The sequence below is a fragment of the Penicillium vulpinum genome (genome assembly GCF_028829585.1).
Source record: "Penicillium vulpinum strain IBT 29486 chromosome Unknown utg000003l_segment0_segment0, whole genome shotgun sequence".
Lineage (NCBI taxonomy): Eukaryota > Fungi > Ascomycota > Eurotiomycetes > Eurotiales > Aspergillaceae > Penicillium > Penicillium vulpinum.
In genome coordinates, this window is record NW_026643243.1 from 6073051 (window position 1) to 6097846 (window position 24796).

At 47.4% G+C, this 24796-nt stretch overlaps 9 protein-coding genes across 9 annotated transcripts; 2 read left to right on the forward strand and 7 right to left on the reverse strand.

Annotated features, from left to right (window-relative positions):
• Positions 1-56: 56 nt before the first annotated feature.
• Positions 57-5199, forward strand: N7479_007333 (uncharacterized protein; the record flags this gene model as incomplete). The annotated part of the gene is made up of 5 exons (XM_057255027.1): positions 57-83; positions 146-703; positions 765-1103; positions 1151-1316; positions 1382-5199. The coding sequence occupies 5 exons, from the start codon at positions 57-59 to the stop codon at positions 5197-5199; spliced, it is 4908 nt and encodes a 1635-aa protein (XP_057108889.1).
• A 1026-nt stretch (positions 5200-6225) lies between these two features.
• Positions 6226-6813, reverse strand: N7479_007334 (uncharacterized protein; the record flags this gene model as incomplete). Its single annotated transcript, XM_057255028.1, has 1 exon — positions 6226-6813. The coding sequence occupies one exon, from the start codon at positions 6811-6813 to the stop codon at positions 6226-6228; it is 588 nt and encodes a 195-aa protein (XP_057108890.1).
• Positions 6814-7603: 790 nt separating this feature from the next.
• On the reverse strand, positions 7604-8320 carry N7479_007335 (uncharacterized protein; the record flags this gene model as incomplete). Its single annotated transcript, XM_057255029.1, has 2 exons — positions 7604-8164; positions 8246-8320. 2 exons carry the CDS (start codon positions 8318-8320, stop codon positions 7604-7606), a joined length of 636 nt encoding a protein of 211 aa, XP_057108891.1.
• An 800-nt stretch (positions 8321-9120) lies between these two features.
• N7479_007336 (phosphatase PAP2 family protein) lies at positions 9121-10673 on the reverse strand (the record flags this gene model as incomplete). The annotated part of the gene is made up of 5 exons (XM_057255030.1): positions 9121-9845; positions 9908-9919; positions 9982-10472; positions 10524-10550; positions 10612-10673. The coding sequence occupies 5 exons, from the start codon at positions 10671-10673 to the stop codon at positions 9121-9123; spliced, it is 1317 nt and encodes a 438-aa protein (XP_057108892.1).
• Positions 10674-11620: 947 nt separating this feature from the next.
• Positions 11621-13474, reverse strand: N7479_007337 (putative GPI anchored cell wall protein; the record flags this gene model as incomplete). Its single annotated transcript, XM_057255031.1, has 3 exons — positions 11621-11648; positions 11705-13175; positions 13243-13474. 3 exons carry the CDS (start codon positions 13472-13474, stop codon positions 11621-11623), a joined length of 1731 nt encoding a protein of 576 aa, XP_057108893.1.
• A 2153-nt stretch (positions 13475-15627) lies between these two features.
• Positions 15628-16566, reverse strand: N7479_007338 (fungal specific transcription factor domain-containing protein; the record flags this gene model as incomplete). The annotated part of the gene is made up of 1 exon (XM_057255032.1): positions 15628-16566. One exon carries the CDS (start codon positions 16564-16566, stop codon positions 15628-15630), a length of 939 nt encoding a protein of 312 aa, XP_057108894.1.
• A 1533-nt stretch (positions 16567-18099) lies between these two features.
• On the forward strand, positions 18100-19521 carry N7479_007339 (O-methyltransferase family 2; the record flags this gene model as incomplete). The annotated part of the gene is made up of 5 exons (XM_057255033.1): positions 18100-18240; positions 18294-18420; positions 18480-18603; positions 18676-19142; positions 19211-19521. 5 exons carry the CDS (start codon positions 18100-18102, stop codon positions 19519-19521), a joined length of 1170 nt encoding a protein of 389 aa, XP_057108895.1.
• A 402-nt stretch (positions 19522-19923) lies between these two features.
• N7479_007340 (uncharacterized protein) lies at positions 19924-20139 on the reverse strand (the record flags this gene model as incomplete). Its single annotated transcript, XM_057255034.1, has 1 exon — positions 19924-20139. The coding sequence occupies one exon, from the start codon at positions 20137-20139 to the stop codon at positions 19924-19926; it is 216 nt and encodes a 71-aa protein (XP_057108896.1).
• Positions 20140-20716: 577 nt separating this feature from the next.
• On the reverse strand, positions 20717-22099 carry N7479_007341 (uncharacterized protein; the record flags this gene model as incomplete). Its single annotated transcript, XM_057255035.1, has 2 exons — positions 20717-21985; positions 22040-22099. 2 exons carry the CDS (start codon positions 22097-22099, stop codon positions 20717-20719), a joined length of 1329 nt encoding a protein of 442 aa, XP_057108897.1.
• Positions 22100-24796: the final 2697 nt, after the last annotated feature.

Consider the following 24796-nt stretch of genomic DNA (forward strand, 5'->3'; position numbering starts at 1 on the left):
TTTCCAAGCCAAAGACAAGTGGAAAGAGAGATGCAATAGCTTGAACTTTGCCACAAATGTCGAACAACCGTTTGGAAAAATGGGTAAGTGAAGAGAAGGCAAAACAAGGATATTTTTGGCTAATGTGATTCCAATCTGATTATAGTTTCCCTTCAGGAAAGACTCGAAACGGACTTCACCTGACGAGACAGCGACACAAGGCCTAAATGAGACTCCCTTTCCTCCATCTCCTGCCTCTGAAACAGTGTGGTCCCCCAATGAACTTGGTGATTTATTACAAACCCCAACGGACCTGAACCGAAAGCCATCTTCTGCCAGGGCTTCCCGAGCAAGCTCGACACTCGGACTTCCCTCGCGGAATCCGTCAGCGACCACCGATCGACGTAACGACCCTCTCGGTTTGACCGTTGTCCATGAACCAGAAACATCGCCTTCTCTTGACATAATTTTTGTTCATGGTCTAGGAGGTACTAGCCGCGCTACATGGGCGCGAGGTCGAGATTTACAGTACTTCTGGCCAGAGAAATGGCTTCCTCTCGAGCCAGGAATTCGAATGGCAAGAATCCTGTCCTTTGGCTACAACGCAAGCTGGGCCTCCACCGGCTCAGCTCCCATAACAGGCATAACAGACTTTGCGAAAGATCTGTTGTATTCGATGAAGTTTGCTAAGGGCAAAAGATTGGAAGAACTTGAGCTGGGCCAGGTAGCTCCCCGACCCTTCCCTGTTCTATTTATGAAGAGGTGTTCACGTCTCGCATTACTAGAGACCCATTATCTTCATTGTTCATTCCATGGGGGGCCTTGTCGTTAAGCAGGCGTATATTCTTGGCCAAAACGACGATCAATATTCTAACATCGTATCATCGATCAGTGCGATATTGTTTTTGGCGACTCCCCATCGCGGATCCAATCTGGCCGATATCTTGAACAAGATCCTGACAGTATCAGTGTTTAACCATAGTCCCAAATTATACATATCGGAGTTGAGTGTCGGGTCACAGACTGTAGCAGCTCTGAACGAGCAATTCCGTCATATCGCTCCAAACCTGGACATACTTTCATTCTATGAGACCCTACAAACTTCAATTGGTCCAAAGAAAATGGTATGTGAGGCTCTGCCTGTGACCTATACGTACTGACTCGCCGGTAGATGGTGGTCGAGAAGGAGTCGGCTACTCTTGGATATCCGAAGGAGATCTCAAAAGCGCTACTTGCCGATCACCATACGGTCTGCAAGTTTGATAGCACTCAGGACTCTAACTACATTAGCGTTAGGAATGCCTTGAAAACCTTAGTCTCATCTATTCGCTCGGCAGGTGAGTCCAACTTTCATTTCTGTAGTTACTGATATCAAACATGTGGACTGACCTGGATCTGACAGGGAAATCTTTATTCGGAGAGCAGGGGAAAACGCAGCTTGAACAGCTGCAGACTCTGCTAGCAGTGTCAGAGACCTTTCATGATGATCTCGAATTTTTTCATTCGAGGTGGACTCCTGGCACCTGCGACTGGATTACCTTTCATCCATCCTTCCTTCATTGGATGGATGAATCCGAGGATGCCCCGACCATGTTATGGTTGCACGCGTTGCCAGCGAGTGGGAAATCGGTTTTATCGGCTTTTGTTACACATAGGCTCTTAGAAGAGTCTATTTGCGTGTACTATTTCTTCCGGTTTAGTGACGAGTCCAAGCGCTCGCTGAGTGCCTGCTTGCGGAGCATTGCTTTTCAGATTTCAACACAGCTGCCCGCATTTTGCCACGCATTGAAAAACACGCCATTTGCTACGAAGACGTTGGAAAAGACGGATTCTAAGGTTATATGGGAGAAAATATTTGTTCAACTGCTGTTCAAAATGAGGTTTTCTACAACGATCCACTGCGTTATCGATGCACTGGACGAGTCCGACAACCCACAGCAGCTGGTAGAGTTAATGCAGAGTGTGTCGCATTCATTGACGCGAATTAAGGTGATCCTTGTTAGTCGGCAAACATCAGGGCTCATCACAACATTTGACCGCTTGTCAACTGTGCTCTCAGTCGCATATTTACCACTGGAGAGTACCAAAAAAGACATAAGGTTGTATGTCGAACGGGAAGTAGAATACTTGCGTGCCGCCCCTGAATTCAAAGCGCGGCTGGTGGATAAAATGGTGAAATGCGCGAATGGTAATTTCCTATGGGCCAGTCTTGCAATGCGTGAGGTGGCGGTGTGCAATACAGCAGAGGATTTCGACGAAACGTTGGCTGGCATCCCGGGTGGTATGGAGCAACTATATCAACGCATGGAGCGCACAATCATTGCGAACGCAAAACCACGCGACCGGAAACTGGGGCAGAGGATTCTAATGTGGACTACATGCTCCCGGCGGCCGCTAGCCCTCAATGAGTTGGCACAAGCGTTGGAGCCAGACTTTTTGCCGATGGTGGAGATGAGTCTCCTCATCAACCGTGTTTGTGGGCAGTTTGTCATCGTTGACTCTGCCACTGGCCGATTAGTGATGGTCCATCAGACCGCGAGGGATCATATTGTGACAACAGACTCAGAACTAGGAGTCAATGTACCTGAAGGGCATGAGGAGTTGTTGACCAAGTGCCTGGCTGTCTTGGAGGAGAAGCATCACCAGCCTCGCGGTCTGCACCTTTGGCCCGGGGATCGGAAAGATAGCCCGAGAGGAGGATTCTTCCACTATGCAATGACATCGTGGGCATATCACCTGGATAAAGTATCCCCTGACTCAGATGCACCACTACTCCTTTTGGCCAAATTTCTCAAGGGCAATCACGTTCTAGACTGGATTGTGGCACTGGCTCAGGCAAGGAAATTGCGGGCTCTTGTGTCTTCCGCAAAGAGCATGAATATCTACGTCCGCCGGAAACGAGGTCGCAATGCTGTGACACACCCAATGGTTCATCGGCTTCAGGAACTCGACTTGGTGGAATCATGGGCTACAGACTTGCTCAAACTCATTGGGAAATTTGGACTACATCTCACCGAGTGCCCTACTTCTATATACCAGCAAATTCCGCCATTCTGCCCAAAAATCTCGATGATATACCGACAATTCGAGCAATTTGCCCCCCGTCCACACTCCCTAGCGGTCAAGGGACTGTCGAAGTCCACGTGGGATGATGGCCTAGCAAAAATCTCTCTTCAACCCGCGCCCCAGGGCCTCATAATTATTTGTGCCGGAGATCATTTTGCTGTACTAACCGGCCGCGGACTAATTACTTTGTACAACTCTACGACTTTTGAGATTAAGCATGTGCTCAAACATACGGAGGAGGTTTCTGCAATGAGTTTCAGTCGCAGCTCTCATCTTCTCGTGACGTACGGCTACCGGACAACAAAGGTTTGGTCTGTCAATTCGGGGGAAGTCATGCACCGAATCCCAAACCCAATCAGCAGCAGAGTCCTAGCCATAGTATTCTCCGGCGGGGACACCCAAATTGTCATCGGGTCAGCGGATCGACTCATTAGAGTCGCCCGATTGAGGGATCAAGTTCCCTCTTGGTCGGTTCTGCATAGCAGCCTTTTGAAAGGGGATATAGCTCTGGATAGACCTGTGCACAACATCCCTTGGCGCATGGCATTTAATTCTGACGCGACGTGCGTGGCTGTCGCGTATCGCAGCTCTCCTCTGTGTGTCTGGTCGCTGGAAAATGCGACACTTCTGGGACGGTGTATGCGCAATCATAAATATGCAGGAAATTCCTGGACCGTTGTGGACCAGATGATCTGGCATCCAAAATCTCAAGACATTCTCGGTCTGTACATGGGAGGTCAAGTGTTCAGATGGAACCCTTACACGAACAGTCAACAGGAATTAGAAGCCGAGGGATCGATTCTTGCATGTAGTCCCGAGGGCAAGTTTTTTACAATAGGTGACAGCCAGGGCACGATCAAGCTGTACAACTTTCATCATTTTACCCTGATCTACAAGCTCTCCTGCAATCATATGATCACTGATATCTGCTTCAGTCCAGACGGCAAACGATTATATGACCTCCGTGGTCCATGGTGCAATGTTTGGGAGCCGAATGCACTACTTGCAGGGGATGAGAATGGTGATGATAGTGACCTTGGGAGCGAGGCTGCTAGCATTCCAACGGCTAGTATTTCCGAAGCTTCTGCAGAAGTACGGGCGCAGATAACCGCAATTGCCTCACAATCCGGAGGACGATATCACGCTGTTGGGAATGAAGTTGGAGTCGTCAATGTGATAGACTCCTCAGATAGCAACCATGTGACGTCTGAGCTCTGGAGATCAGCTTTGGAGCTACCAATTTCACATTTAGATTGGTCGTCTGATGGAAGATTCCTAGCCAGTGTTGAGATGGCAGGGAGGCTCGTCGTGAAGGAAGTCCATATCAGCGGCGATCGAGGCTGGACTGTTAACGAAGCATTTGAGATGACAATCAATGTTAGTCCCGAAGGAGTTCAACAAGTCCTGCTAAATAGCAATGGGACAATTGTTCTTGTCAAAAATGGGTATTCAGTCACCGTTCAACCGGTGATATCGACTCAATCCAGCGGGGAGCCACCCACTATCACATCAAGAGACACGAAGTGGGTTAATCATCCAACAAATTCGAAATTATTATTGTCTTTCAGTTCCAGCCATATACGTCTCTACAGATGGAATGATCTCTGTGAAATTTCCGTCATGGATCTACAGAGACCACCATTACTCTCGGAGCCGGACCCAGAGGCCATTCCAGGCACCTTTGAAGGCCACCTGCATAATGAAGCAAACACCAAAATCCAGCGCATCTGCCACAGTCACTCAGGCTCTCACTTCCTTATCCACACTATCCTTTTGATCAACGGTCGCAGAGAAACTGCCACATTGTTGTTCCCAACATCTTCTCTGTCCCAATTACCAACCCTGCCAGCCGTATCTCCGTTGATTGAAACGCCTATGATCATCCCGGCCGAAATACAGCGACAAATCGAAATTCCCCTTGGAATCCTCTCGCGTCAACGCCTTGTGTTTCTTGACAAAAGCTACTGGGTATGTTCTTGGAGTCTCGGCTCGAACTTCACCCCCGATCAGGTGCAGCGACACTACTTCCTCCCCAAGGATTGGCTGAATACCGAATGTTTGGAGCTATGTGCCTTGCTACCAAATGGGGTGTTTTTGATCCCGAATAATGGCGAGCTGGCTGGGGTTAGTAGCACCGGGTTATGTCATGGGTGATTTGCTTGAAGAACCCAACTTTTATAGTTACGTGTATATCTAGTGACAACCCTAGAGGACGACAAAAAAATATCAACGGATATAGCCAGGATGTTCTGTATTTCTGTATACATAGGTCTTGCTCAGTGCCGTAGATGCAGCGTAGATAGAGTATTTCCAAATACATCCATGTACTCAACATCTACTGCCAAAGTATCATATAGTGTGCGAGTTTCGCACGATTGTAAAGCACACACTGAACCAAAACATGTTTATAGAATAAACTCGATGGCTGATTACCATTTTTACCTGACGCGATTCTCAAGAAAAGAATAACTCTCCGAATCCTTCAGGTTCGCTGAACGATAGTGTTGATCTATGATCTATTTTTTTTATTATGAGAGGACCCTAGACAAGAAACCCCGTATTTATGTTGACAATGCCATGCCTTGAATATTTACTAGCTAGGGTTTCAAAAATGGTGCGGTCATACTAATGGAAAATCATGTTCTGAAAGGGAGCCATAGAAGGGCGAGAAAGATATGTGAGTGCTACTATAAATTGCCAGTAGGTATTCATTTGGGTGGTTATTATGGGAGATAAGAAAAATGATAGATTTCTATCCACGTAACTAGGGGAGCTAAGGCTGTAGAAGATCGTAGCCGGCAACAATGCCCCATTAAACGATCCGACCAACGTCCTTGTCGGCGGAAGAATAAACGACAAAGCGAGGATGAATCCGTCGTTCAGTCTGAGCTGCCAGAAAACACAAAGAACGCAAAGAATGGGGGGAAAACCCCATTGCAAAGTGGTCGAAAGCAAGACCATCCGGTCCCAGATAGCGACCATGATTAAATGAAGATGCAAAACAATATCATGACTAGCTTGGCCGTCATCGGCAAACGCATCATCCTGGACTCGTCGGCTGACCGATTGTCGTCGGCCGAATTAACTGCTTTAATCAGTTGGGGATCAACGATAGGTCAATTGTTTCCTGTAGTTTGATTCAATAGCGGAGGCTGAGGAAACTTACTGGTTGGTGAACGATTATGCATAGAGGTCTTCGAGGTCGAGTCCGTTGTAGATTTCATCTTCGATGGCCCCATTTAGTTGTGCGACGAATTCTTGGGAAATTCCCATTGAAGTGGCAGTACTTGCAGAAATCGCTGCCTCGTGGTCGCTTGGGATGTTGGCGAGCCCAGCCGTGGTAGTTGGTCTGGTGCTCTGCGGGCGAGCCTCTCCCTCTGGCGATGGTAGACGGACCATATTTAGCGTTGATCGAAGTGCTCCTTTGAGGATGTCACTGTTCTCTGCGTCGATTAGGTTGATTATTTTGGCATATTCTGCGTTGTAGGCGTCTTCACATTCGGTCAGATCGCTTGCGATTTGCAGCATGTATTTGAGTTGCAACTTGTGTTGATCATGAGCATCGTCGAAGCTTCTTCGAGCCATTTTGACCTGCTCTGCTTTGGCCCTAATCCGGTCGGTAGCGCGGGTGTATTTCAAGACCCTATTGCTGTAACTCCCGATGAGGTTGTCGACGTGCTCTTTCTGGGACGTCGTCAGCCTCGAAGTGGTCGTCGGCCGCTTAGAGGGGCCTTCATCTGGGTCGGCTCTTTGGCGCTTGGAAGTCATTGGTGCTACAGTCTCTGCGTCAGAGTATCTGAGGAAATGGCGTGAAGGTGGTGAAGCAACGTGAAATGAGAGAATTGGGTGGACAGTGATGGTAAGTTGAATGTGAATCGTGTTTGAATGTATTGGTGAATTGATACCTGAGTGAATGATAAAGGTAAAAAAAGCAAAGCAGAAGTGAAGATAAAGGGAAGAAGGACGATGGTTAGTTATCGAATTGCAACCCCAGAGCTGGTCACTTTATATGGACAACGCAAGTTGAACCTCTCGGCTACGTTCGGGATTGCTCCCTGCCTCTCTAGTCTTCGCATGCCTCAATCACCTGCGAGACGTGGATGTACACATCTGCTGCTGATCTTCAGATGGAATCTAGGTTGCGGCTTATGTACCTCACTGTTGCCATGCGCCGAGGAGATTTGTAGGCCCAGTATCCTGAACCTTCTTAGACGGCGGGGCTTCACAGCATACTAATATGACCAAGTATGTAGAGATATAAGGCACGTACCATGTGTGGATCATAAGAGAGCTGGCATTGCAAACAGAACTAAAGAGTACGAGAAGACATCGAGACCGCAATCTCAAATGCCTGAAACGACCACATTTCTAACACATACATACAACCAAAATCTGAATATGATATCCATCGCTGCAATTGCACAATTGTTCCGGTTTCAATTCATCCAAGGAAATATCCCAACCCGTATCTCATTAAGGCATATGATCTTCATAAAATCATGACAAGCATCTCGCGTAAAAGAAAAAAAATAGAAAAATCCCAACTTAGAAAACAAAATCAAACGACATAAGGCGCGGCTCTGCTGCGACTGGAGCTGCGATGACGCGAGTGGTGCGAGCCAGATCCATGACCGCGACGACTGGAATGACTACGTCTCCGAACAGTCGTTGTCTCCTTAACAACAGTCTTCTTGTCGTCATGCGAGCGGTGCAAGAACAGCGCAAGCAACGCAGTCCAGAAGAAGAATGCCGTCTCCATGATACCCATTGCGAAAGAGGCCTTCAGCATGGCGCAAGTCTTATTGACGTCCAGCGATAACGGATTATCTGTGCGCTGACCGTAGGACCCGAATGGACCCAGAGAGATCCAGACGGAGCCGCCATTCCACCTGGCACAGTCGGCGTTGGCAATGAAGCGGAGCTGGTAGACGGATGCAATAAAAGCGCCGAAGAAGAGCATGTCCACGAATGAGACGAAGATTGCAGATCGCTTTGTTGTTGAGAAGCGGATTAACGTGTCGAGGGCCCAGAAGATGGCGATTACGCTGACGATGAAAAGAACCAGGATATAGGGTGGGGTCAGCTGGTTTGCTTTCAGATAGCCGTTAACAAAGTAGGCCTAAGTTCAGAGACATCTTGGTTAGCAGGAGACTCGGAGGGAGGGGTATTGCTGATCGGACTGATTAAAAATGGGACATACCAGCATGCCAATGATTGGGATCAGAAAGGTGATCTCAACCAGGCGGTTGAATATGAAGAACACGCTGCCAATCATCTTGTCTGCTGCTCAAGGAGAGATTGGGTTTCAGATCACAGGAATGTGCAACTGTCCCAATGTGCTGGGGATGTCAGATGTACAAGTACAAGACCGTGGGGGGGCTACACGAGCTCGCGAAGAAAGTACAAGCAGTCGCGATCACAGTGCAGGATGCACGATGTAGAAGACGCAGAAGAATACAGAAGAGAAAGTAAAACAAAAAGGAAAATAGCACAAATAAGAGGGGAAATAGAAACAGATATTGAGCGTCATCTTGGGCTGAGGAGGCTGGGCGACTCACGATGCACGATGTTGGTGGCTGGGGTAACCCGAATCCTCAATGTTAGTCTCGACTCTTTTTTTATATTAATTTATCTAGGCACTTGCATGAGCTGTCCCTGTTTAATCTATGTCTTGCATTTGATTGACCATATACTCCGTATATGCTTCAGACTGATAGGTTAGGGCATGAGAATATAGATCATTGTTGCCAAGCCAACCACATTTAAGTGGAGACTTTATGGGGGGTACTCCATACTGGACTTGACTTCATTGCACTTGTACAGAGAAAGTTGTACAGATTACTGTTTTTGCTTGAAGATGTAGGACTTTTTAAATCTACGCTTGGTCTCAATGGCGAAAAAAAAACGCTTGCTCTTTTATTTTCAACGCCAAATTACGCTCATAATCATACTAGTACAGAGTTGTATCACCAGCCACCGCAATAAACCATGGCTTAACCAAATAAGCCGATAATTCCGGTAGTTACCCCTCTGAGCTAGACTGCAATCATCAATAATGCATCGCATCAATCATCTTTACAAGGTCCGACCGGGGATGTCCGTCAACGGACGTCCCGGACCTGCCATCGCCTCAGGAGCATATATTCCCGGGTCAGCCGTCAGCGGCTGTGTCTGGGACACATACGCATTACTGGGGTCATATTGAGGCGCATGGTGACCGGCACCGGGATTTTGTCCCATAGTATGACCATGTCGCATCTCATACCCGTTGGTAACATCGTCCTCGCTCGACGACCAAGCACCGCCATCGGCGTCATGGTCGTGCGGGCGGCGATTGTACATATTGGATGTATATGGGTTGGAGGGTTGACGATAGGTAGAGACGTCGGATCTGATATGTTCCGAGCTGGGGATATCTGGCGGGCCCATGCGCTCTTCTTCGTGGTTGCGGAGAGCAGTCGAGCTGTCGCCTCTGGAGTCGATAAATCGAACGGAATCAGGTCCCACAGGTTCGGTCCCCCAGGTTCGGATTGGGTATGCGCGGCCCTTGCGCCAGGGTTCGGTGAGCGGTGGGAAATACTGGCGATATGCGACAAACCCGCAGACGACCCCAAGCATCGATCCTGTAATCACGTCGAAGGGGTGATGGCGCGCATCCATGATACGCGATACGGCCACGAGGCTTGCTGCCAGTAGAGGAACCATGACGAGCAGGGCCTTCCAGGCCTCGCCACGATTGTCCATAACGTGCAACTTCCCGCCTAACCAGAGCGATGTGTAAACGAGACCGGCGAAGGAGGCTATCAATTGGACGGCGTTAGTAATATTCAAGACTTGGCGAATCGTAAAGGGGTATACACACAGCTACTGTGGCCTAGATGAATCAAGGTTAGCATTTGTGACTCTCAAAAGCAGTGTTGGGATTATATTTCATACCGGAGGGCCACGACCGAAATCCATCTGTCAATATCTTAGGATCACCTGTACAAATTGTTGAGTTCGACAATCCTGGGAAAAGGTCTTTGCTACCAGCACGCGGTTGACAGCGATCGATGAGATCGGGTCTCGGCTTGCCACATGCTGTCTTCAGCGCCTGTGTAATGACGAAAGCGAGTCCCTGAGCCAGCAGAAGGCCCAAAATACCACAATTGAGCTCCCAAAGTCTGTCCTTCCACCGATATGGACCCGTCAGCTTCCGCTTTCCAGACGCCGCAATCTGTGGCTTATGGTGCGAAAACAAGCCATCGATGAACAAAGTGTAAAGGATAATGAGGGCAAGTGGGAAAGCAGCGGAGATGCAGAGGGCGTAGGCCATGGGGATACGTTCATGTACGGCATAAGGATATTGGATGGAGATGTTGTTGAGGGAGAAGTGTTGGTGGAAGGGCTCGATCGTGTTGAGAATCGAAAAGGCGATAGCACAGGCGCTGTTTTCGGTGTTAGTACGGAATAGACAGTGCAAATTGATTGGAACGTACATAATGATCACATAGTCAAAGATGTAGCTAAAGAATTGTTAGTACAGAGATTTGCGGGGAGCTGGCCCGAGGTGGAAAGTCGACACACGAGATAACAATGCGCGGTCGGAGCCGCCGCTTAGAGAAGGGGAGTTTTGCGGGGATTTCCATTTTGACTCCAGGACTTCCCCAAGAAATTGGAAAGGGAAGATCAGGACAGAGTGAAGAATATAAACATATCTGCCTAGTCAAAGGGCATTGCTTGGCATTGGCATTAATAGCGTTGGGTAGTCTGCCCTTCTTCTTCGCTTTTGAGCTTTTTGATTGGTTCTCGGTCCAAAGTGGCTGAGTTATACTTTGAACCCTGGCCCCGGGAGCACCCTAGTACCTGGGCCAGTGTGGGCAGCTATACCTAGGTTAGGTAGCAGGGCATATGTATATATCTTATTCCAAGAACAATATAAAATCAACGGAAACATTTGTCATCAAAGTTCGATATGGGGTAGTGGTTAACCTAGCGGATTTTCAGTATCTCTCTTTATAGAGCATCTTTACTCCGCGGCCCCGGGTTCGATTCCCGGTATCGAAGTGACTTTTTTTTCCTTTTCACCTTGCCTGATTCTATTTTCATTTCTTTTCATATGGCCCTAGAGGCTAGATTAGCCTATGATTATCTTCACAATGGAAGTGACTCGGTTTCTTAACTGACTGCTTTTAGAGTAAGCGCCCTCGGGACCAGTGTGATTATAATGTAGTTTTTGCTGTCTTTAGGTGGACAAAAAGATTTACATGCATATTTCCTCTTCCTTATAAAAAACCGAAGGAGTGAATTCAATGTACTAACAAGTGAACGTCGACGCTATGTGCATGCGCCTCAATTACAACATCAACCAGATATGGCAATGCTTTCCATTCCACCAAATCAGGCAGTCAAGCTTTGGGGAAAGATTACCTCCCTATGGACACCGGACCAAGAAAATCAAACATGAAAAAAAGAATATCAAGAAAGTACGTATCGACGTGGAGACGTCAGTGGGAGTTTACAAGGCATAAAAAATGGCCCTAGAAATCACATGTCCATAATCACAGACTGCCAAATTGCACAATAGGTTCCTTCTTTAGCAAGTGGTGATGTACAGACCGAGACTAGAAGGGATGTTAGCTAATATATAGACAAAAAGGGAGAATGTAAGACAACTCACGGGGAGGGGTTCCAGTCCTCGAAGAAGTTCAAGTTGGTGCTGCCAGCATTCTTCATCTGATAGGCGACAGCTTGGCCAGCCGGGCAGGAGAAGGTAGAGACAAGGTATGAGTTGCCGGGAGCGACAGTGATGGTACCGAGGTCCTGGGACACCGAGGGGACATTGTTGGCGTTAGTTGAGGAATCGGCAGTGGCAGAGAGCTTAGAGAAGTCAATCTTGCCATCACCGCTAAAGCTGTAAGATGAGGTCTCGAGATCCTCAAGCTTGGGGAAGAGGAAGATGAGGCTGCATGTCTTGCCAGCGTCGGAGGACGGGATGTCGAAGTTGAACACGGTCGAGATGGTCGAGCTCACGGTACCATTGAATGAAGTGCCTGCGGCAGTACCGGGCGAAGACGTGTCGACAGGGATAACAAGGTGAGGGATCTCGTAGTTACCCGAGAGATCAGTGGGACAAGCACCGCCGGAGGGGCCAGTGGCTGAGGGTTTAGAAGAGGTAGAGCTAGCAGGGACGGATCCGGTGGCGGAGCCGGTGGGCTGAGGTCCACCGCCGCTGGAGAACGCAGGCACACTGACAGAGATACCGCCGCCGCCACCACCAGAGGGGGGAGACACACTAGCAGAGGCGCTAGGCTGAGAACTACCGCCGCCACCGCCGGAGGGAGCAGGCGCACTAGCAGAGGGGCCAGGTTGCGAAGCACCGCCGCCTCCACCAGGGGCAGGCGCACTAGGAGAAGGGCCAGATTGCGAAGCACCGCCGCCTCCACCAGGGGCAGGTGCACTAAGAGAAGGGCCAGGTTGCGCACCACCGCCGCCGCCGGGAGCAGGCTGTGTACCAGAAGGCTTGATGCCAGCGCCGCCAGATGGGGCAGGCACACTAGCAGAGGGCTGCGGTCCACCACCACCGGCACCACCGCCGGGAGCCCCGGGTGCACCAGGAGCACCGGAGGTAGGGCAGCTGCAGTCAGTGACAGTGACGACGACCGTGCTAGGAGAACCGGGAAGACAAGACCCAGAGGGTGCTGGAGCAGATCCACCAGCACCAGGGCCAACGGGACCAGGACCACCACCTCCAGGGGCACCACCACCGGCGCCGGGACCAACAGGTCCAGGTCCAGCGCCACCAGCGCCACCGCTGGGAGTGGGCTGGGGGCCTGGGGCAGAACCAGCAGGGGTGGACTGAGGGGCTGGGACAGGTGGTGCACTAGAAGGGTGAGGTACACCACCAGCAGAGGATGAACCGCCGGAACTAGTACCCGAGTTTGAGCAGGCGTCGGCAGACAACTCCACATTCACGCAGCCAGTGACATCCAGCTTATTAGGAGTAGTGTAGACATTCAGACCACCGTTCTGGCCTGTGGCACAGGCAACGAAGTTGGGGCTGTTGTTGTACTCGAGTTTACCCTGGGAGTTGACAGAGAAACCGGGTGTAGGACCCACGCCCTCGTCACACTGCAGTTGAGTGGTGGGAGCTGTCATACGGTTAGATGTACATCCTTTGGTATCGATGATATATAGAAAATTGCTTGCTCTACTTACGGGTGAGAATGCATCCACGGCCCTTGGAGTCGGTGATACTACCGCTGGAGTCGATACAATACTGTGCGGGTTGCAGAGTATTGTCACCAATGCGGTTCTGACCATCACCCAGCTGACCAAGTTGACCGGAGGCACCGCCAGATGATGTGAGGTGGAAGCAGCAGCTATCACCGCGGCTAACGAGGGCGTTAGAGCCGGCGGTAAATGCCGCGAGAGCAATGAAGTTCCTCATCGTTGCTGTTCAACGAACGTGGATAGGTTGATCAGTTAGCGAATGAACACAGAGCCCCTTTTTTAAGAAGATCGTGAACAATTGAACGATCTGATATCCACCGGTAGAGTTGTGGTAACAGATGAAGCTTTGATTGAGGGAGAAAGATTTTGGGGGAGAGTGAATTCTTTATATGAAGTGGTGGGTTAAAGCTCCAAACGAATCAAGGAGAAGTATAACATCAGGCACACATCGGCAAAAGTCCCCGAGATGAAAACATAAAGAAACAATAGAAATTGTATGCTGTCAGTCATTCATGCAATTGACCGTGGGTGGGACCTCCTAGTGGACCAATATCCTAGCCTCGGAGAGTAGACAATCGCAGGTCCGAACCAGCCGGAGCGAGATGCGTAGCAACAGGCACAACGTCATCCTGAACAGAGCTCCAATTCATTGAGATGTGGACTAAAATGTAGTTGTGGAACTAATGCTTATTTCTCCACTTAAAATCAGGATTCAAGACATGGACAATGATTACTGGCTGAGTATGATAGTGATGTGGGCTTACCGTCCATGGTCCAGACAACCTGAGAGTGGCAACATACAAAGATTTTCCCATGGATCACTACTTTGTACATACTTGGGCATTTGGGGCCTCCGAGAGGCTGAAACGGTTTAATATTTGAATTGTGCGGACCAAGTCCCCTTGTTGTTACCAATTAGTCGGGAGTATAAAAGCCAAGCTAGAGTATTACTCCAATTTTTAATTTAACAGCTAGTATATATTATACATGTAAACAATCAATTGTGTGATCCGGGGTACTTTGTATTCTCATGTAATATAGCTACTTTGAAGCCCTGAAATTGTACCATCATACTGAGTAAACATAATAAAGAAGAAGTAAAAAAGATTTTGATAAGGCTAGACACTATCATTGACATCAGCAGATCTCCAACTTGAGTTTCTATAAGCTGTACACAGCATACATAGTACATTTGTATCCCTCAGTAGGGTCATAGTTGATACATATAAAGAATATATATATGTACAAAGTAGTTGCTATATTATTCAATAATGGCTGTGGGCTGTGTAATTACGGGCAGAGACATAAAGTACTCATAAGTATGTATGATGAAAATCAAAAAAGACACAAAGAGATTGGATCGGATTGTCTACGGGTGTCCACTTCAGGACTGAAGCCGACAATCAATCATTATTGTACAATGGATGCCCAAGTGGAAGTGGACCCCGACCCAGCCAACAACAACGTCCGACTATTTTTATACTATTCAACCATGGCACATTTACATAAAAAATCTCTTCTTTTGGAATTGTTAGGCATGTCATGGCTAATATTTGCACCATTACACACATTTTGCTGTCGTACAAAGTACGATGTATATGTTTACTCCGCAGTGGGTATGCGTAACAGTCTACAGCGACGCGTGTCTGCATTGGAGCATTTAATCTAGACAATCATCACACAATAAGGCTTCCAGTTTCAGAGCTGAAATTCGAGAGCCTCTGTTAGTCCTGCTCTTTATACTGTATAACATATGTTGTACAATATGGTCCGCAGATTGATGAGATCATATAGTGAAAGTCCCTGTAGGAGCTGATACAGAGGCAGTGTCTCTCCAGGGCTGTGCAGGGGAAAAGTAAGGATGTGTTCAAGAACCAGGCATCATTATTCCATATTCAACCCGATCAATCAATCGAAAAACTACTTTCTACATCAATCAGAACCGGTCGTCTTAAAAGGAACATCATGACATGGATTTGGATATGCAGACAAGTTCAAGATTAACACGCCGATCTTAGAATATATTTATGGCAAGTAATTGCTTCAATCGACTCTCACCTTTATTATTGTTATTATGCATCATAGGGTACGGGGTTTCTTTGCTGTTAAATTGATCGCCTCCATCCCCGCCCGTTAGTATTGTATGCATGCCAAGTTCAACCCGCTGTGCATGTCGATCTTAATGTGGGCATGACCGGATAGCCAAAGTGGGAAGTGGAGTTCAATGTATATTGTAGAAATGACGAAAATGTTTACATAAAATCAATCAACATCCGTCCATGGATATTATGCGTCATAATGTCGCGGATTTCAAATCCCAGTCAACCAATACAAAATACAAAGCAACCCCTCATTTAATTTCAACGAATATTATATAGACAGAAATGCAGTATCTGACTCGGCAAAGAAGCTGTTCCAGTCCACTGTTCCTGGGTCCACATTGTCATCGAATACCTGCCAGAGGTCATCTAGACTAGGCAATGTGGGATCCATTAGAAAGTCATCGCTCGTAGGTGCCGCAGAGCCACAAGCAAGTCCTAGTGAAATCTCCGGGTCTTGAGAAGTGGGTTGCGTTGCTGTATTTTCTTCAGCAGCTGAGCCCGAAGCATTGTGCCGGCGAAGAGCCGTCTTGAAGGTTTCAAGCAGCCTTCCTGCAAAAGAGGATTCCTTTTTAGCCTTTTCTAGGATTGAAAATGCTTCCAAAATTTCCGTTTGATCCTTTTCCTGAGGCTGACCACTTCCACAGAAGTCTACGAGGAGAACAATGATCGCCACGCAGGCGCAATGTAGCATGCCCGAAAGTCTTAGTCGCGCCAGCACAAAGGGGATCATCTCTTGCGATAGTTGGCGTTCGGTTCGGATCACCATTCGAGCTGCTTCTAGGCATGCTTTCCGGGAGTAATCGTATGCAGGATCCTTAGATGCTCGCGACAAATAAGGCAAGTGAAGCCTGCACCTTTGGGTATGAAGCAAAAAATTGAAGATATATCGTTGTATGATTATTCCGGGGGATTTCCGAGGATCGGTTTCTGGCAGTTCATCCAACCTATAGGACAACGAAAAGAATGAGGGTAGACACTCGGCAAATTCACAAATCTTGCCATCAATTTGTTTCGTGTGCTCATAGTTCGGGCTTCCTGGATCTGATATTCCGAATGGAGCACAATCTGTGATTTCGCGGCAAAACTCGCCCAGTTGAATCCGCTGGAGACAGTACGACATCGATGTGGGGTGGGTGAGTGGCTTTCCAACTCCAACCATCCCATCTACAATATCTTCATCATTCGCATTGCAAGGTTTGTTGGTCATCATGTGGCGTGGATCAATTGAATATGTGCCCTTCTGTGGGCCTGATATTTGCGACATCTGCCTGTTATCGAGTGAGCTCACATTCCTAAAAGAAGGAAAGGGGACGAAGAGGAAAATTACCAATCAGTCGCCACGAGATACCACCACACTCTTCTACATATCTCTGCCTTTGCAGAGGACGGAGGAGGCACATCCAGATTGGAATTGTATGGGTGATCGATCCGATGCAAGCATAATTCTCTTCCAACCGAGATAGCAATGGAAGCCATATGCCGGGCTTGGGATGTGACTCCCACGATATTGACAGTCACAAATATGATAATGATCATCGCTTGAATATCCTCTATTGACTCGAAGTGTTTGTAACGCGAGTAGTCAACCACGTCTATCGTAAGTCTCAACCACTGTGTAGACTGCGCAACTGCTTCTTCAACAGTTGAAAAGATAGGGCTGCACATGTCGCGTTCAGTCCAGAAGGACGTGGTACTGGCGAGAATGCCGAGGAGCAATGAAACGTACCCAATCTTCACCGGCCTGCTTTCTCTCAGGTCACAATAGAGTTCATCTACCATGGTACGTACTGAGGGAGTGTGAACCACATGATGTAGGAAGGTGATCTCTGTGATGTACTTTTCCACTAGTATTTTTGCCTCATCGTGGAGTGGCAGCCAGATACATATTTTTGTGGGCTGGGCTTGATGTACCATTTGTTCAGATCTGACTGCGTTACGAATAGGACAAGTCCTGAATTCAATTTCACATTTCAAAAGGTTGCCCTGTGTATTTTTGTCAGCGGTCGATTTCCCATGAATTTGATTCAATCAAGGTAGGCCTACCGGCGAGCCTGATGATGTGATTTCGCCTTCTAGCCAAGTTACAGCCGCGGTAGATGACCGTCTGCCATGAATTATGTATGGTTGGTTCACTTTTGAGGCAGGAGGAGAAGGGGGTGAGGAAGCCTTGGTAGTAGCTTGTCCTAGGCCTAGGGGACTAGACACTGGCCCATTGGTAATCACGATCTCTTCTAGTCGCCGCATGCGGGCCAGTAAATCTGTATGTTCGTTGCTAGACAATTCATCAGTCTGATACTGAGGGCTGTCAGGTAATTTTGTAGTAGCATAGAGCTGACAAGTCATGCCCCGACTAGTGCAGTTAGAGCAAGGGAATAGCCGACTACACTTCAGCTTCCTCCGCCGACAGAAGTGGCAAGATACAGGCCGCGAGCGTGAGGACCTCACACGGTCTTTCTCGACTCGATACATCTCTGCTCTTGGATATTATTTGAGGTAGTGTTTGCTTAGCTCGAGGAGATTATGGAAGTGAAATGGAAGTGGAGATGTAATTGTAAGTTGGCCAATCAAAAAGCGGCGAATCCGCGGAAGTTCCGTGGCCTCCGTGGATTTCTGCTTTGGGAACTAGTATGTATGAGACACTGGGTATATAAAAACTTCTTGCCACCACAAAATTTATAATAATACATCGGCTTGGACTTCTTTTTCAATCCAAGAATCATCTTCTGTCCTTTTTGCCAATATGGACCCCATCATTGCCCAAATCCAAGCCATTGCCCAAAATAGCGATGAAGCCGGTCGGTTGAACATCATCCAGTCTCTCAGACGAGTGAGGATTGAACTTCAATCTCCAAAAGATACATTTATGGAGCTTGCAGTACCGGTTAGTAGTCAGTTACTATACCTCGGGGCCACCCAAAGTGCTGACACTAGTAGGGGTTAACGAATGCAATGCTCCGAATTAGTGCAGATCTGGGAATTCTTCGCACTCTTGCGAGAACCGGTGTATCCTTGACTGTCGCACAGCTTGAAGAGCTGACTGGAGCATCTCCTTCATTGCTAGGTAATGATATCTGAGACGGCTATGTCTACTTCAAACTCTAAAACAATTGTTCTGCTCAGAAAGAATTCTTCGTTACCTAGCGGCAACAGACATGATTAAAGAGACGGGAGTCAATGAGTACACTGCAAATAGCATCACTTATGCTTTGGCTGGCTCCGAGGGTGATGCCATGATATACTATGGGTAAGCTACTCCAACATAGCCATCCACCTAGCAAACATCCCTGCTTACCTAGCATCCTCGATACAACCTTAGATTTGACACGATCGGACCTGTTGTGCAAGCGATGCCAGCCTTCTTTGTTGCAAACAACTACCAAGATGTCACCGTCAATACCAACACTCCGTTTCAGAAAGCTCATAACACTGAACTCACCTCATTCGAGTGGCTTGTCCAGCAACCCAAGCATTTTGAGAACATGCAAAGAATCATGACTGCACTTCAAGGATCAGAATGGACTGAGGGATTCGATATCTTTAACGACGAAGCGCGTAATATTCCATTCAAGCCTTCATCCACTGCGCCGAAGCCTTCAGAGAAACCCTTCTTCGTCGATGTTGGTGGCGGCCATGGCCACCAATGTATCGAGCTTGGAAAGAAGCACCCCAATCTCCTAGGTCACCTTGTTCTCCAGGACTTGCCAGAGGCAGTGGAACATCTCCCCCCCATTAATGGTGTGAGGGCAGAGGCTTATGACTTTTTCCAACCCCAGCCTATCATTGGTTTGTCTCCATCTACCTATCCATTGAATACAAGATATTATTAAAAGCTAACCTTTCCTTTAATCAAGGCGCCAAATTCTACTACCTCCGAAGAATCATCCACGATTGGCCTGACGACAGAGCCGCAAAGATCCTCGGCAATGTTCGCGCCGCCATGAGCCCCGACTCGCGGGTCTTGATCGATGATGCTGTGCTGCCGGATACTGGCGCTAACTGGCAATCTGCGGTGGCTGATCTGGCCATGATGACATTTGGTGGCAAAGAGCGGACAAAGCATCAGTGGGAGTCACTTGCAGAAAGTGCGGGCTTGCGTGTGGAACAGATTCATACTTATGTTGCTTCAACTTATACCGCTGTTCTAGTTTTGGCCACCAAGTGAGCCAGACATGGCCGTGGGCGTAAATTTGGACTTAGTTAGCAAGTTATCTCGTCTCTCCTCTTCATTTTTATCTTCCTATTACTCCGTATGTAATTGGCATTCTGAGATAGATGTATTCGTTTATTATTGATGGGCGGCAAGTGCGCAGATCGCCATACACTAAAATACTCTACAGCACTATCAATCCTTCCAAATACGCCTGTTTTAGACAGCTGGGTTTCCTATCCTTCAATCTCTCCAGCCTTCCATTCTACAATAAAGCTATAGAGCGTCTGTGCTTGGACCCGACAGCCGGCCTCCTCGATGCAGGCTGTTGTTTCGGCCGAGAAATCTCGGGGCATTTTGAACAGGTCTTTGTGGAGCTCGGATACCGGCTCTTTCGGGATCGAGGACGGCTAGACGCTACCTTTGTCGTGGGCTACTGTCTCGGGACAAGATGGTAGTCAGCTGGAAGAGAGGCTTGATGGCAATATTGATGTTGTCTTTGTTAGCTCGTTGTTCCATTTGTGGAAAGGTGAGACGCAGGTTCGAGCTGCTGCCTGCTTGGTAAGGTTGTGTCGTAGTCAACCTGGGGTTATGATCACCGGTTGGCAGATGGGGATTGTGTCGGTAGGACATAATCAATTGAAGTAAATCGAGGATGGAGTATCGTCACAGCATAGAGTCTATAAAGGGATTTTGGTGGGATATTGGTAAAGCGACGGGGATGTAGTAGACACTAGGGGCGGGCCTTTACTTCGCCAAAAAGCTTTGACGGACGAAGCGAAGAGCTTACCTTGGGCTGATTCAAACTTTCGCATGATTTGGTAGGGGGAGATGCGGTTGTGAATACGTGCATGGGTATCCAACAGAGGCTGGAGAGATGTGGCGGACTGTCCACGCTTAGGACCTGGCAAATATAATTCAAGTGCATTACTGCTCTCCATTTCATATATATTTTAGATATTGTAGATACATTGATAGTAAAGAACCCGTGATATATCCTTATGGGCAATGTTCTTCGCTAGCCACCTAAACTCAAAACGCCTTGCTAGCCGAGTAAATAACAAAAAAGGGAAAAGGCGCTTGGGAAGAAGGATAAAGTCAACGGAGTGAAAGAGAAGACCCAAGTCTTCGAGACTAATGCTAATATAAGTCGTGAATCATGCTCGTGCCGAGGGATATATTATGAGGAGCGTTTCCTGGTAGGGTTCACTTAATGGCTGGTTTCAGAGGTGATCGAATCGTTGGGTAGAGGTGGTGGGCCTCGGGTGGTAGTTCGAGTGGTAGTCGCCGATTCTGCTGACACTATTCGGATTCCCGATGTCCGCTCTGTGGGGGATAGAGGTTCATCGGTATTGATATTCTGGAATTGCGACTGAGTCGGCGTTACAGGAGACACAGTCATAGGGCTGGGCAAATTGACGTGAATCGAAGGCAACCGGTCGATAGTTGGCAGCTGCCGCGCGTGTTCAGTCTGTTCCGTAACAGGGCTTTGGTACGCAGGAGCATCACCCCAGTCCAGGTGCTCATAGTCGGGAGGTGGAGGAATGTTCAGCATCCCCAGATCTCCGTCGTCAGTTTGTGATACTGGTCGGCTGGAGCCGTGTGTTGTAGTCGAAGTTAAATGTTCGAGCTCGGTGGCAACATTCGAGTCGTTCATCGACGAAGAAACGGAGTTTCCTCGAGACTCGGAGCCGGATGGTTCAAAGGATGGCGCGGTGGAGCTAACAGCGTCACTTTGCAACAGCGGTCGGCGATCCGAATCGTGCGACTCAGAATTGCGCGAGTCAGCTCGAAGTCGTGATCCATCATGGCGAACACGTCCAAGTTCGGCATAGCTAACACTAGCGATACGTCTTTCCCGCTCTCTCGCCTGATGCTCGGCTAGGATTGCGGATGCGCTGGCTGTACTGTTGGTTCCTGCACGACGACCTTGCGTCCGAGCGCGATTTTCGGCGTTCAGTTGCTCAAGGCGAGCGAAATCCCCACGCGACTGGGCTTCTCGTCGCTCCCGACGGCGTGCCTCACGGTCGGCTAGTTCCTGACGGCGCTGTAGGCGAATCTGATACATAGATTCCATCTGCTCCTCACGGCGAGTTTCCTGTTCTTCCACAGTTTCAGGGTATTCCATAACGATATCCATGCCACCACGTTCGCCCTCCCGGGCGATAACTTGCTCGGTCGGCTTTGGGCTGGGGGAATAGGGGGGTAGCGTCATGATAGAGCGAATCGATGTATCGCGGCGAACGCCATCATTGGTCTGCATTTCTGGTGCTGTGCCAGCTCCACGATATGAGGTATCTTGGCCATTTGAATTCTCGACCTGTCCGTATGATGCACGCCCTGGGCTCCATTCTTTCCATTTCTGCTTGAGGTATTTCCCTGGAAGATATTTCGGTTCGCAGTGACGTTGTCGTAGTTGGCGACATAGGAAGTAGGTACCCACACCGATTGCAACTACAAATATGATGCTCACGGCACACTAGAGAAGAGTTAGCAGGGGGAAATAGAGGTCGGAAAGATCGGAAGTACACACAATGATAAATATGATGTTCTTGTTCGTTTTCTCATCCTGGGCTTTTTTTTGGATATACATAATGTCGGGACAGATACCCTAAAGATCCTTAATGGAAGGCATGGAAATAAAATCCCCGGATTTTCGAAGAAGTCGAGGAATGAGAGAAAAAAGACAAAGCGCGTCAGCCTTGACAGATGCCCAGCCCCAGAGGTGGCCGGCTATTATTATACGCCAAGCCATGAAACGCTGGTGTGAGTGGAGGCTGGGTTCACTTTGGGGCTTTCTCCTTCAATCATTCATTTTTCATTTGTAGATAATTTACTAGAACTCGTCGATCTTCCAAGGTTGACTGCAATCTGCAATTGTCTGCCAATCATTTTTTTTTTTTTTTTTTATATTTTTTTTCGTCATCCTTGTTTTAAATTGTATCCATTGCTTTGCTCGATCCCTAGCCGTTGAGACCCTTAACTATTCCCAATCTCAATTTTCAAATCATTTACAGAGTAATAACTTCATTATTGAATTCATTATTGAATTTTCCATCGTACAAGATGAACTGCATGAGTCCTTTTGCAACAAGGGAAGACTTTATACAAAAATAGACACGCCTTTACGTTCGGAGGGGCCCAGTATGAGATCGTGGTGAGACATCTAGAATGTCAATCGCAAATCGTCAAATTTCCACCAGTAGGGCTCATTAGGCCTGATAATCGTATCAAAATGAAAACGACTCAACATCAGCAAATTGTGAGATGTACGGGGTGAATTAGAAATTAAGGGAAGCTTGAGAAATAGTGCTCCCTTTCAACTCTCCTTGCCAGTTCTGAAACACCTTTGCAGGGCGGCCTAAATCGGCTATCTCCACCAACTTGTCTCGGTTATCCGACAGACCGTCAACTTCCCCCTTGGTCTCTGGATTGTATATGAATTTGTGGCTTAGTCTAGATCATGGCATGATACCGAAAGTATGAGAAGGTGTTCCTGAGGTCTATATCTTTATACGGGGTAGAATATATAATAATAAAACTACATTGCCTAGAAACATTGTACTGCTTCAATCGACAGAGCTTCTTGACACTCATTGGGCCATTAATATTTCTGAAAGGACGTGCAAAATAGTCAATGCTTGTAGTGGCCGGTGAGGCGCAGTAAATGGCATGGCTGGTAGGGACGTGCGACCCTTACCGAGGTGGCAAATCCTCGCCCCAGCGGCTCAATTCTTTCTCCAGCCTTATGTGCTACGTTTTTATCGTCATTGCAAAATGGTTCCTGTATAATATCTAGCAGAGATAATTAGGGGAGTTTCCAATCAATATAACTTGTTCTTACTCCGTACCCATATCATAATTTGGTTCAACGCAAGTACAACTAATGTCGTGCTTTCCGAGCACGCCGCTAATTCTTGGCCTCGGTCATGTCACGTTTTTACAAGTGATGGGTTTATACTCCGGGTAGGTGGAATAGAAGGTCCTGATAAGGCAGCTTGTTGAGACAAGACAATGCTAAGGTGCCGATAATAAGATCTCTAGTCTTTGGTTCTGCTCTAAATAGAAATTTAGCTTTGTAACTTGTTGTTTCCTAAAGTCGATTTTATCTATAGCTTTGGGTTGACCATGATTTTTCTATGGAAATACACTGTCTCTGGGGCATGGCTGATCCCTCGTTGGATATTGAGATCATGCAGGCTGAGAAAGTGTCCCTGCCAGCCATATCCAAAGTATGCTTTTATCCCATGCCCCTTTACTAGGAAAATTGACTTTATGGATGTACGAACGCCCAATGTTGATGCTGACGACTCACAACTAAAATTCAAGCTATTACTTCTAAATAAAAGGCGATCCATATGTGCCACAGTCTTCTATAGTATGTATACTCGTCATGTCGGTCCAGTAAAGTTGACTACGATGTCCATATGGGCCCACTCAACTAAACAAAGTGTGATTTTTTTTTTAATCAATGCTAGTGACGGCGGTGCGGACTAGCGGAGTTTCTACAAAACTAAGATTTTGGCGTAATTATGATCAGATTGAAGTGTGATTATAATTCTTACCTTGGCCTTTGATTGACCGTTGTCGTACAGACACCAACTTTGATAGACCGCCACTTATAAACCTAGAAAAAGGTTCTAGACTTCTCTACATGAAGGGTATTCCCTGATAGTGCTTTAATATTGTCTATTCATTAGTACTAGTGAAATTGAAATTAATATATCGTCTTGCTAATATTAAAGAAATATGTCGTGCCTTGTCCAGCTACTTTTGACGTTAGTTGGATGGTTTTGTTTCAAGGCATAAATGCGTAAGATAAAACACGTGGATGGCATTTTTTTCTCATTTGCTACTTTTGGATATTGTTGGATAATGGCATGTGAGTGAATCTGGAAATGGGTTATGGCATATTGGATCTTTGCTATATTCTAACATGAATTGTCTGAATAGATACAAATGGTATAGAGAGAATTCAAAGAAAAGTGAGGTTCAATACTTCACATGGACTTGATAGAAGCCTTGGTAAGCCGTGTTCCATTATATGGTTCCTATATTATCTACAGGATCTATACAAACCTGGAAAATATAGATATCTCTTGAACCGAAATGAACATCCCAACTTGGTACAAGGTTTTAATATTTCCAACCCTGCTTCCAGTATCTTGAGAAAACTTCAGAAACTGATTGCAAAATCAGACATTTGACTTAACCAAGACAGGATAGAGGGGGGTTGCGAGCATCTGGTCATATGTGGTTTGAATGTTTTATCGCGTGATAATACTCCTCT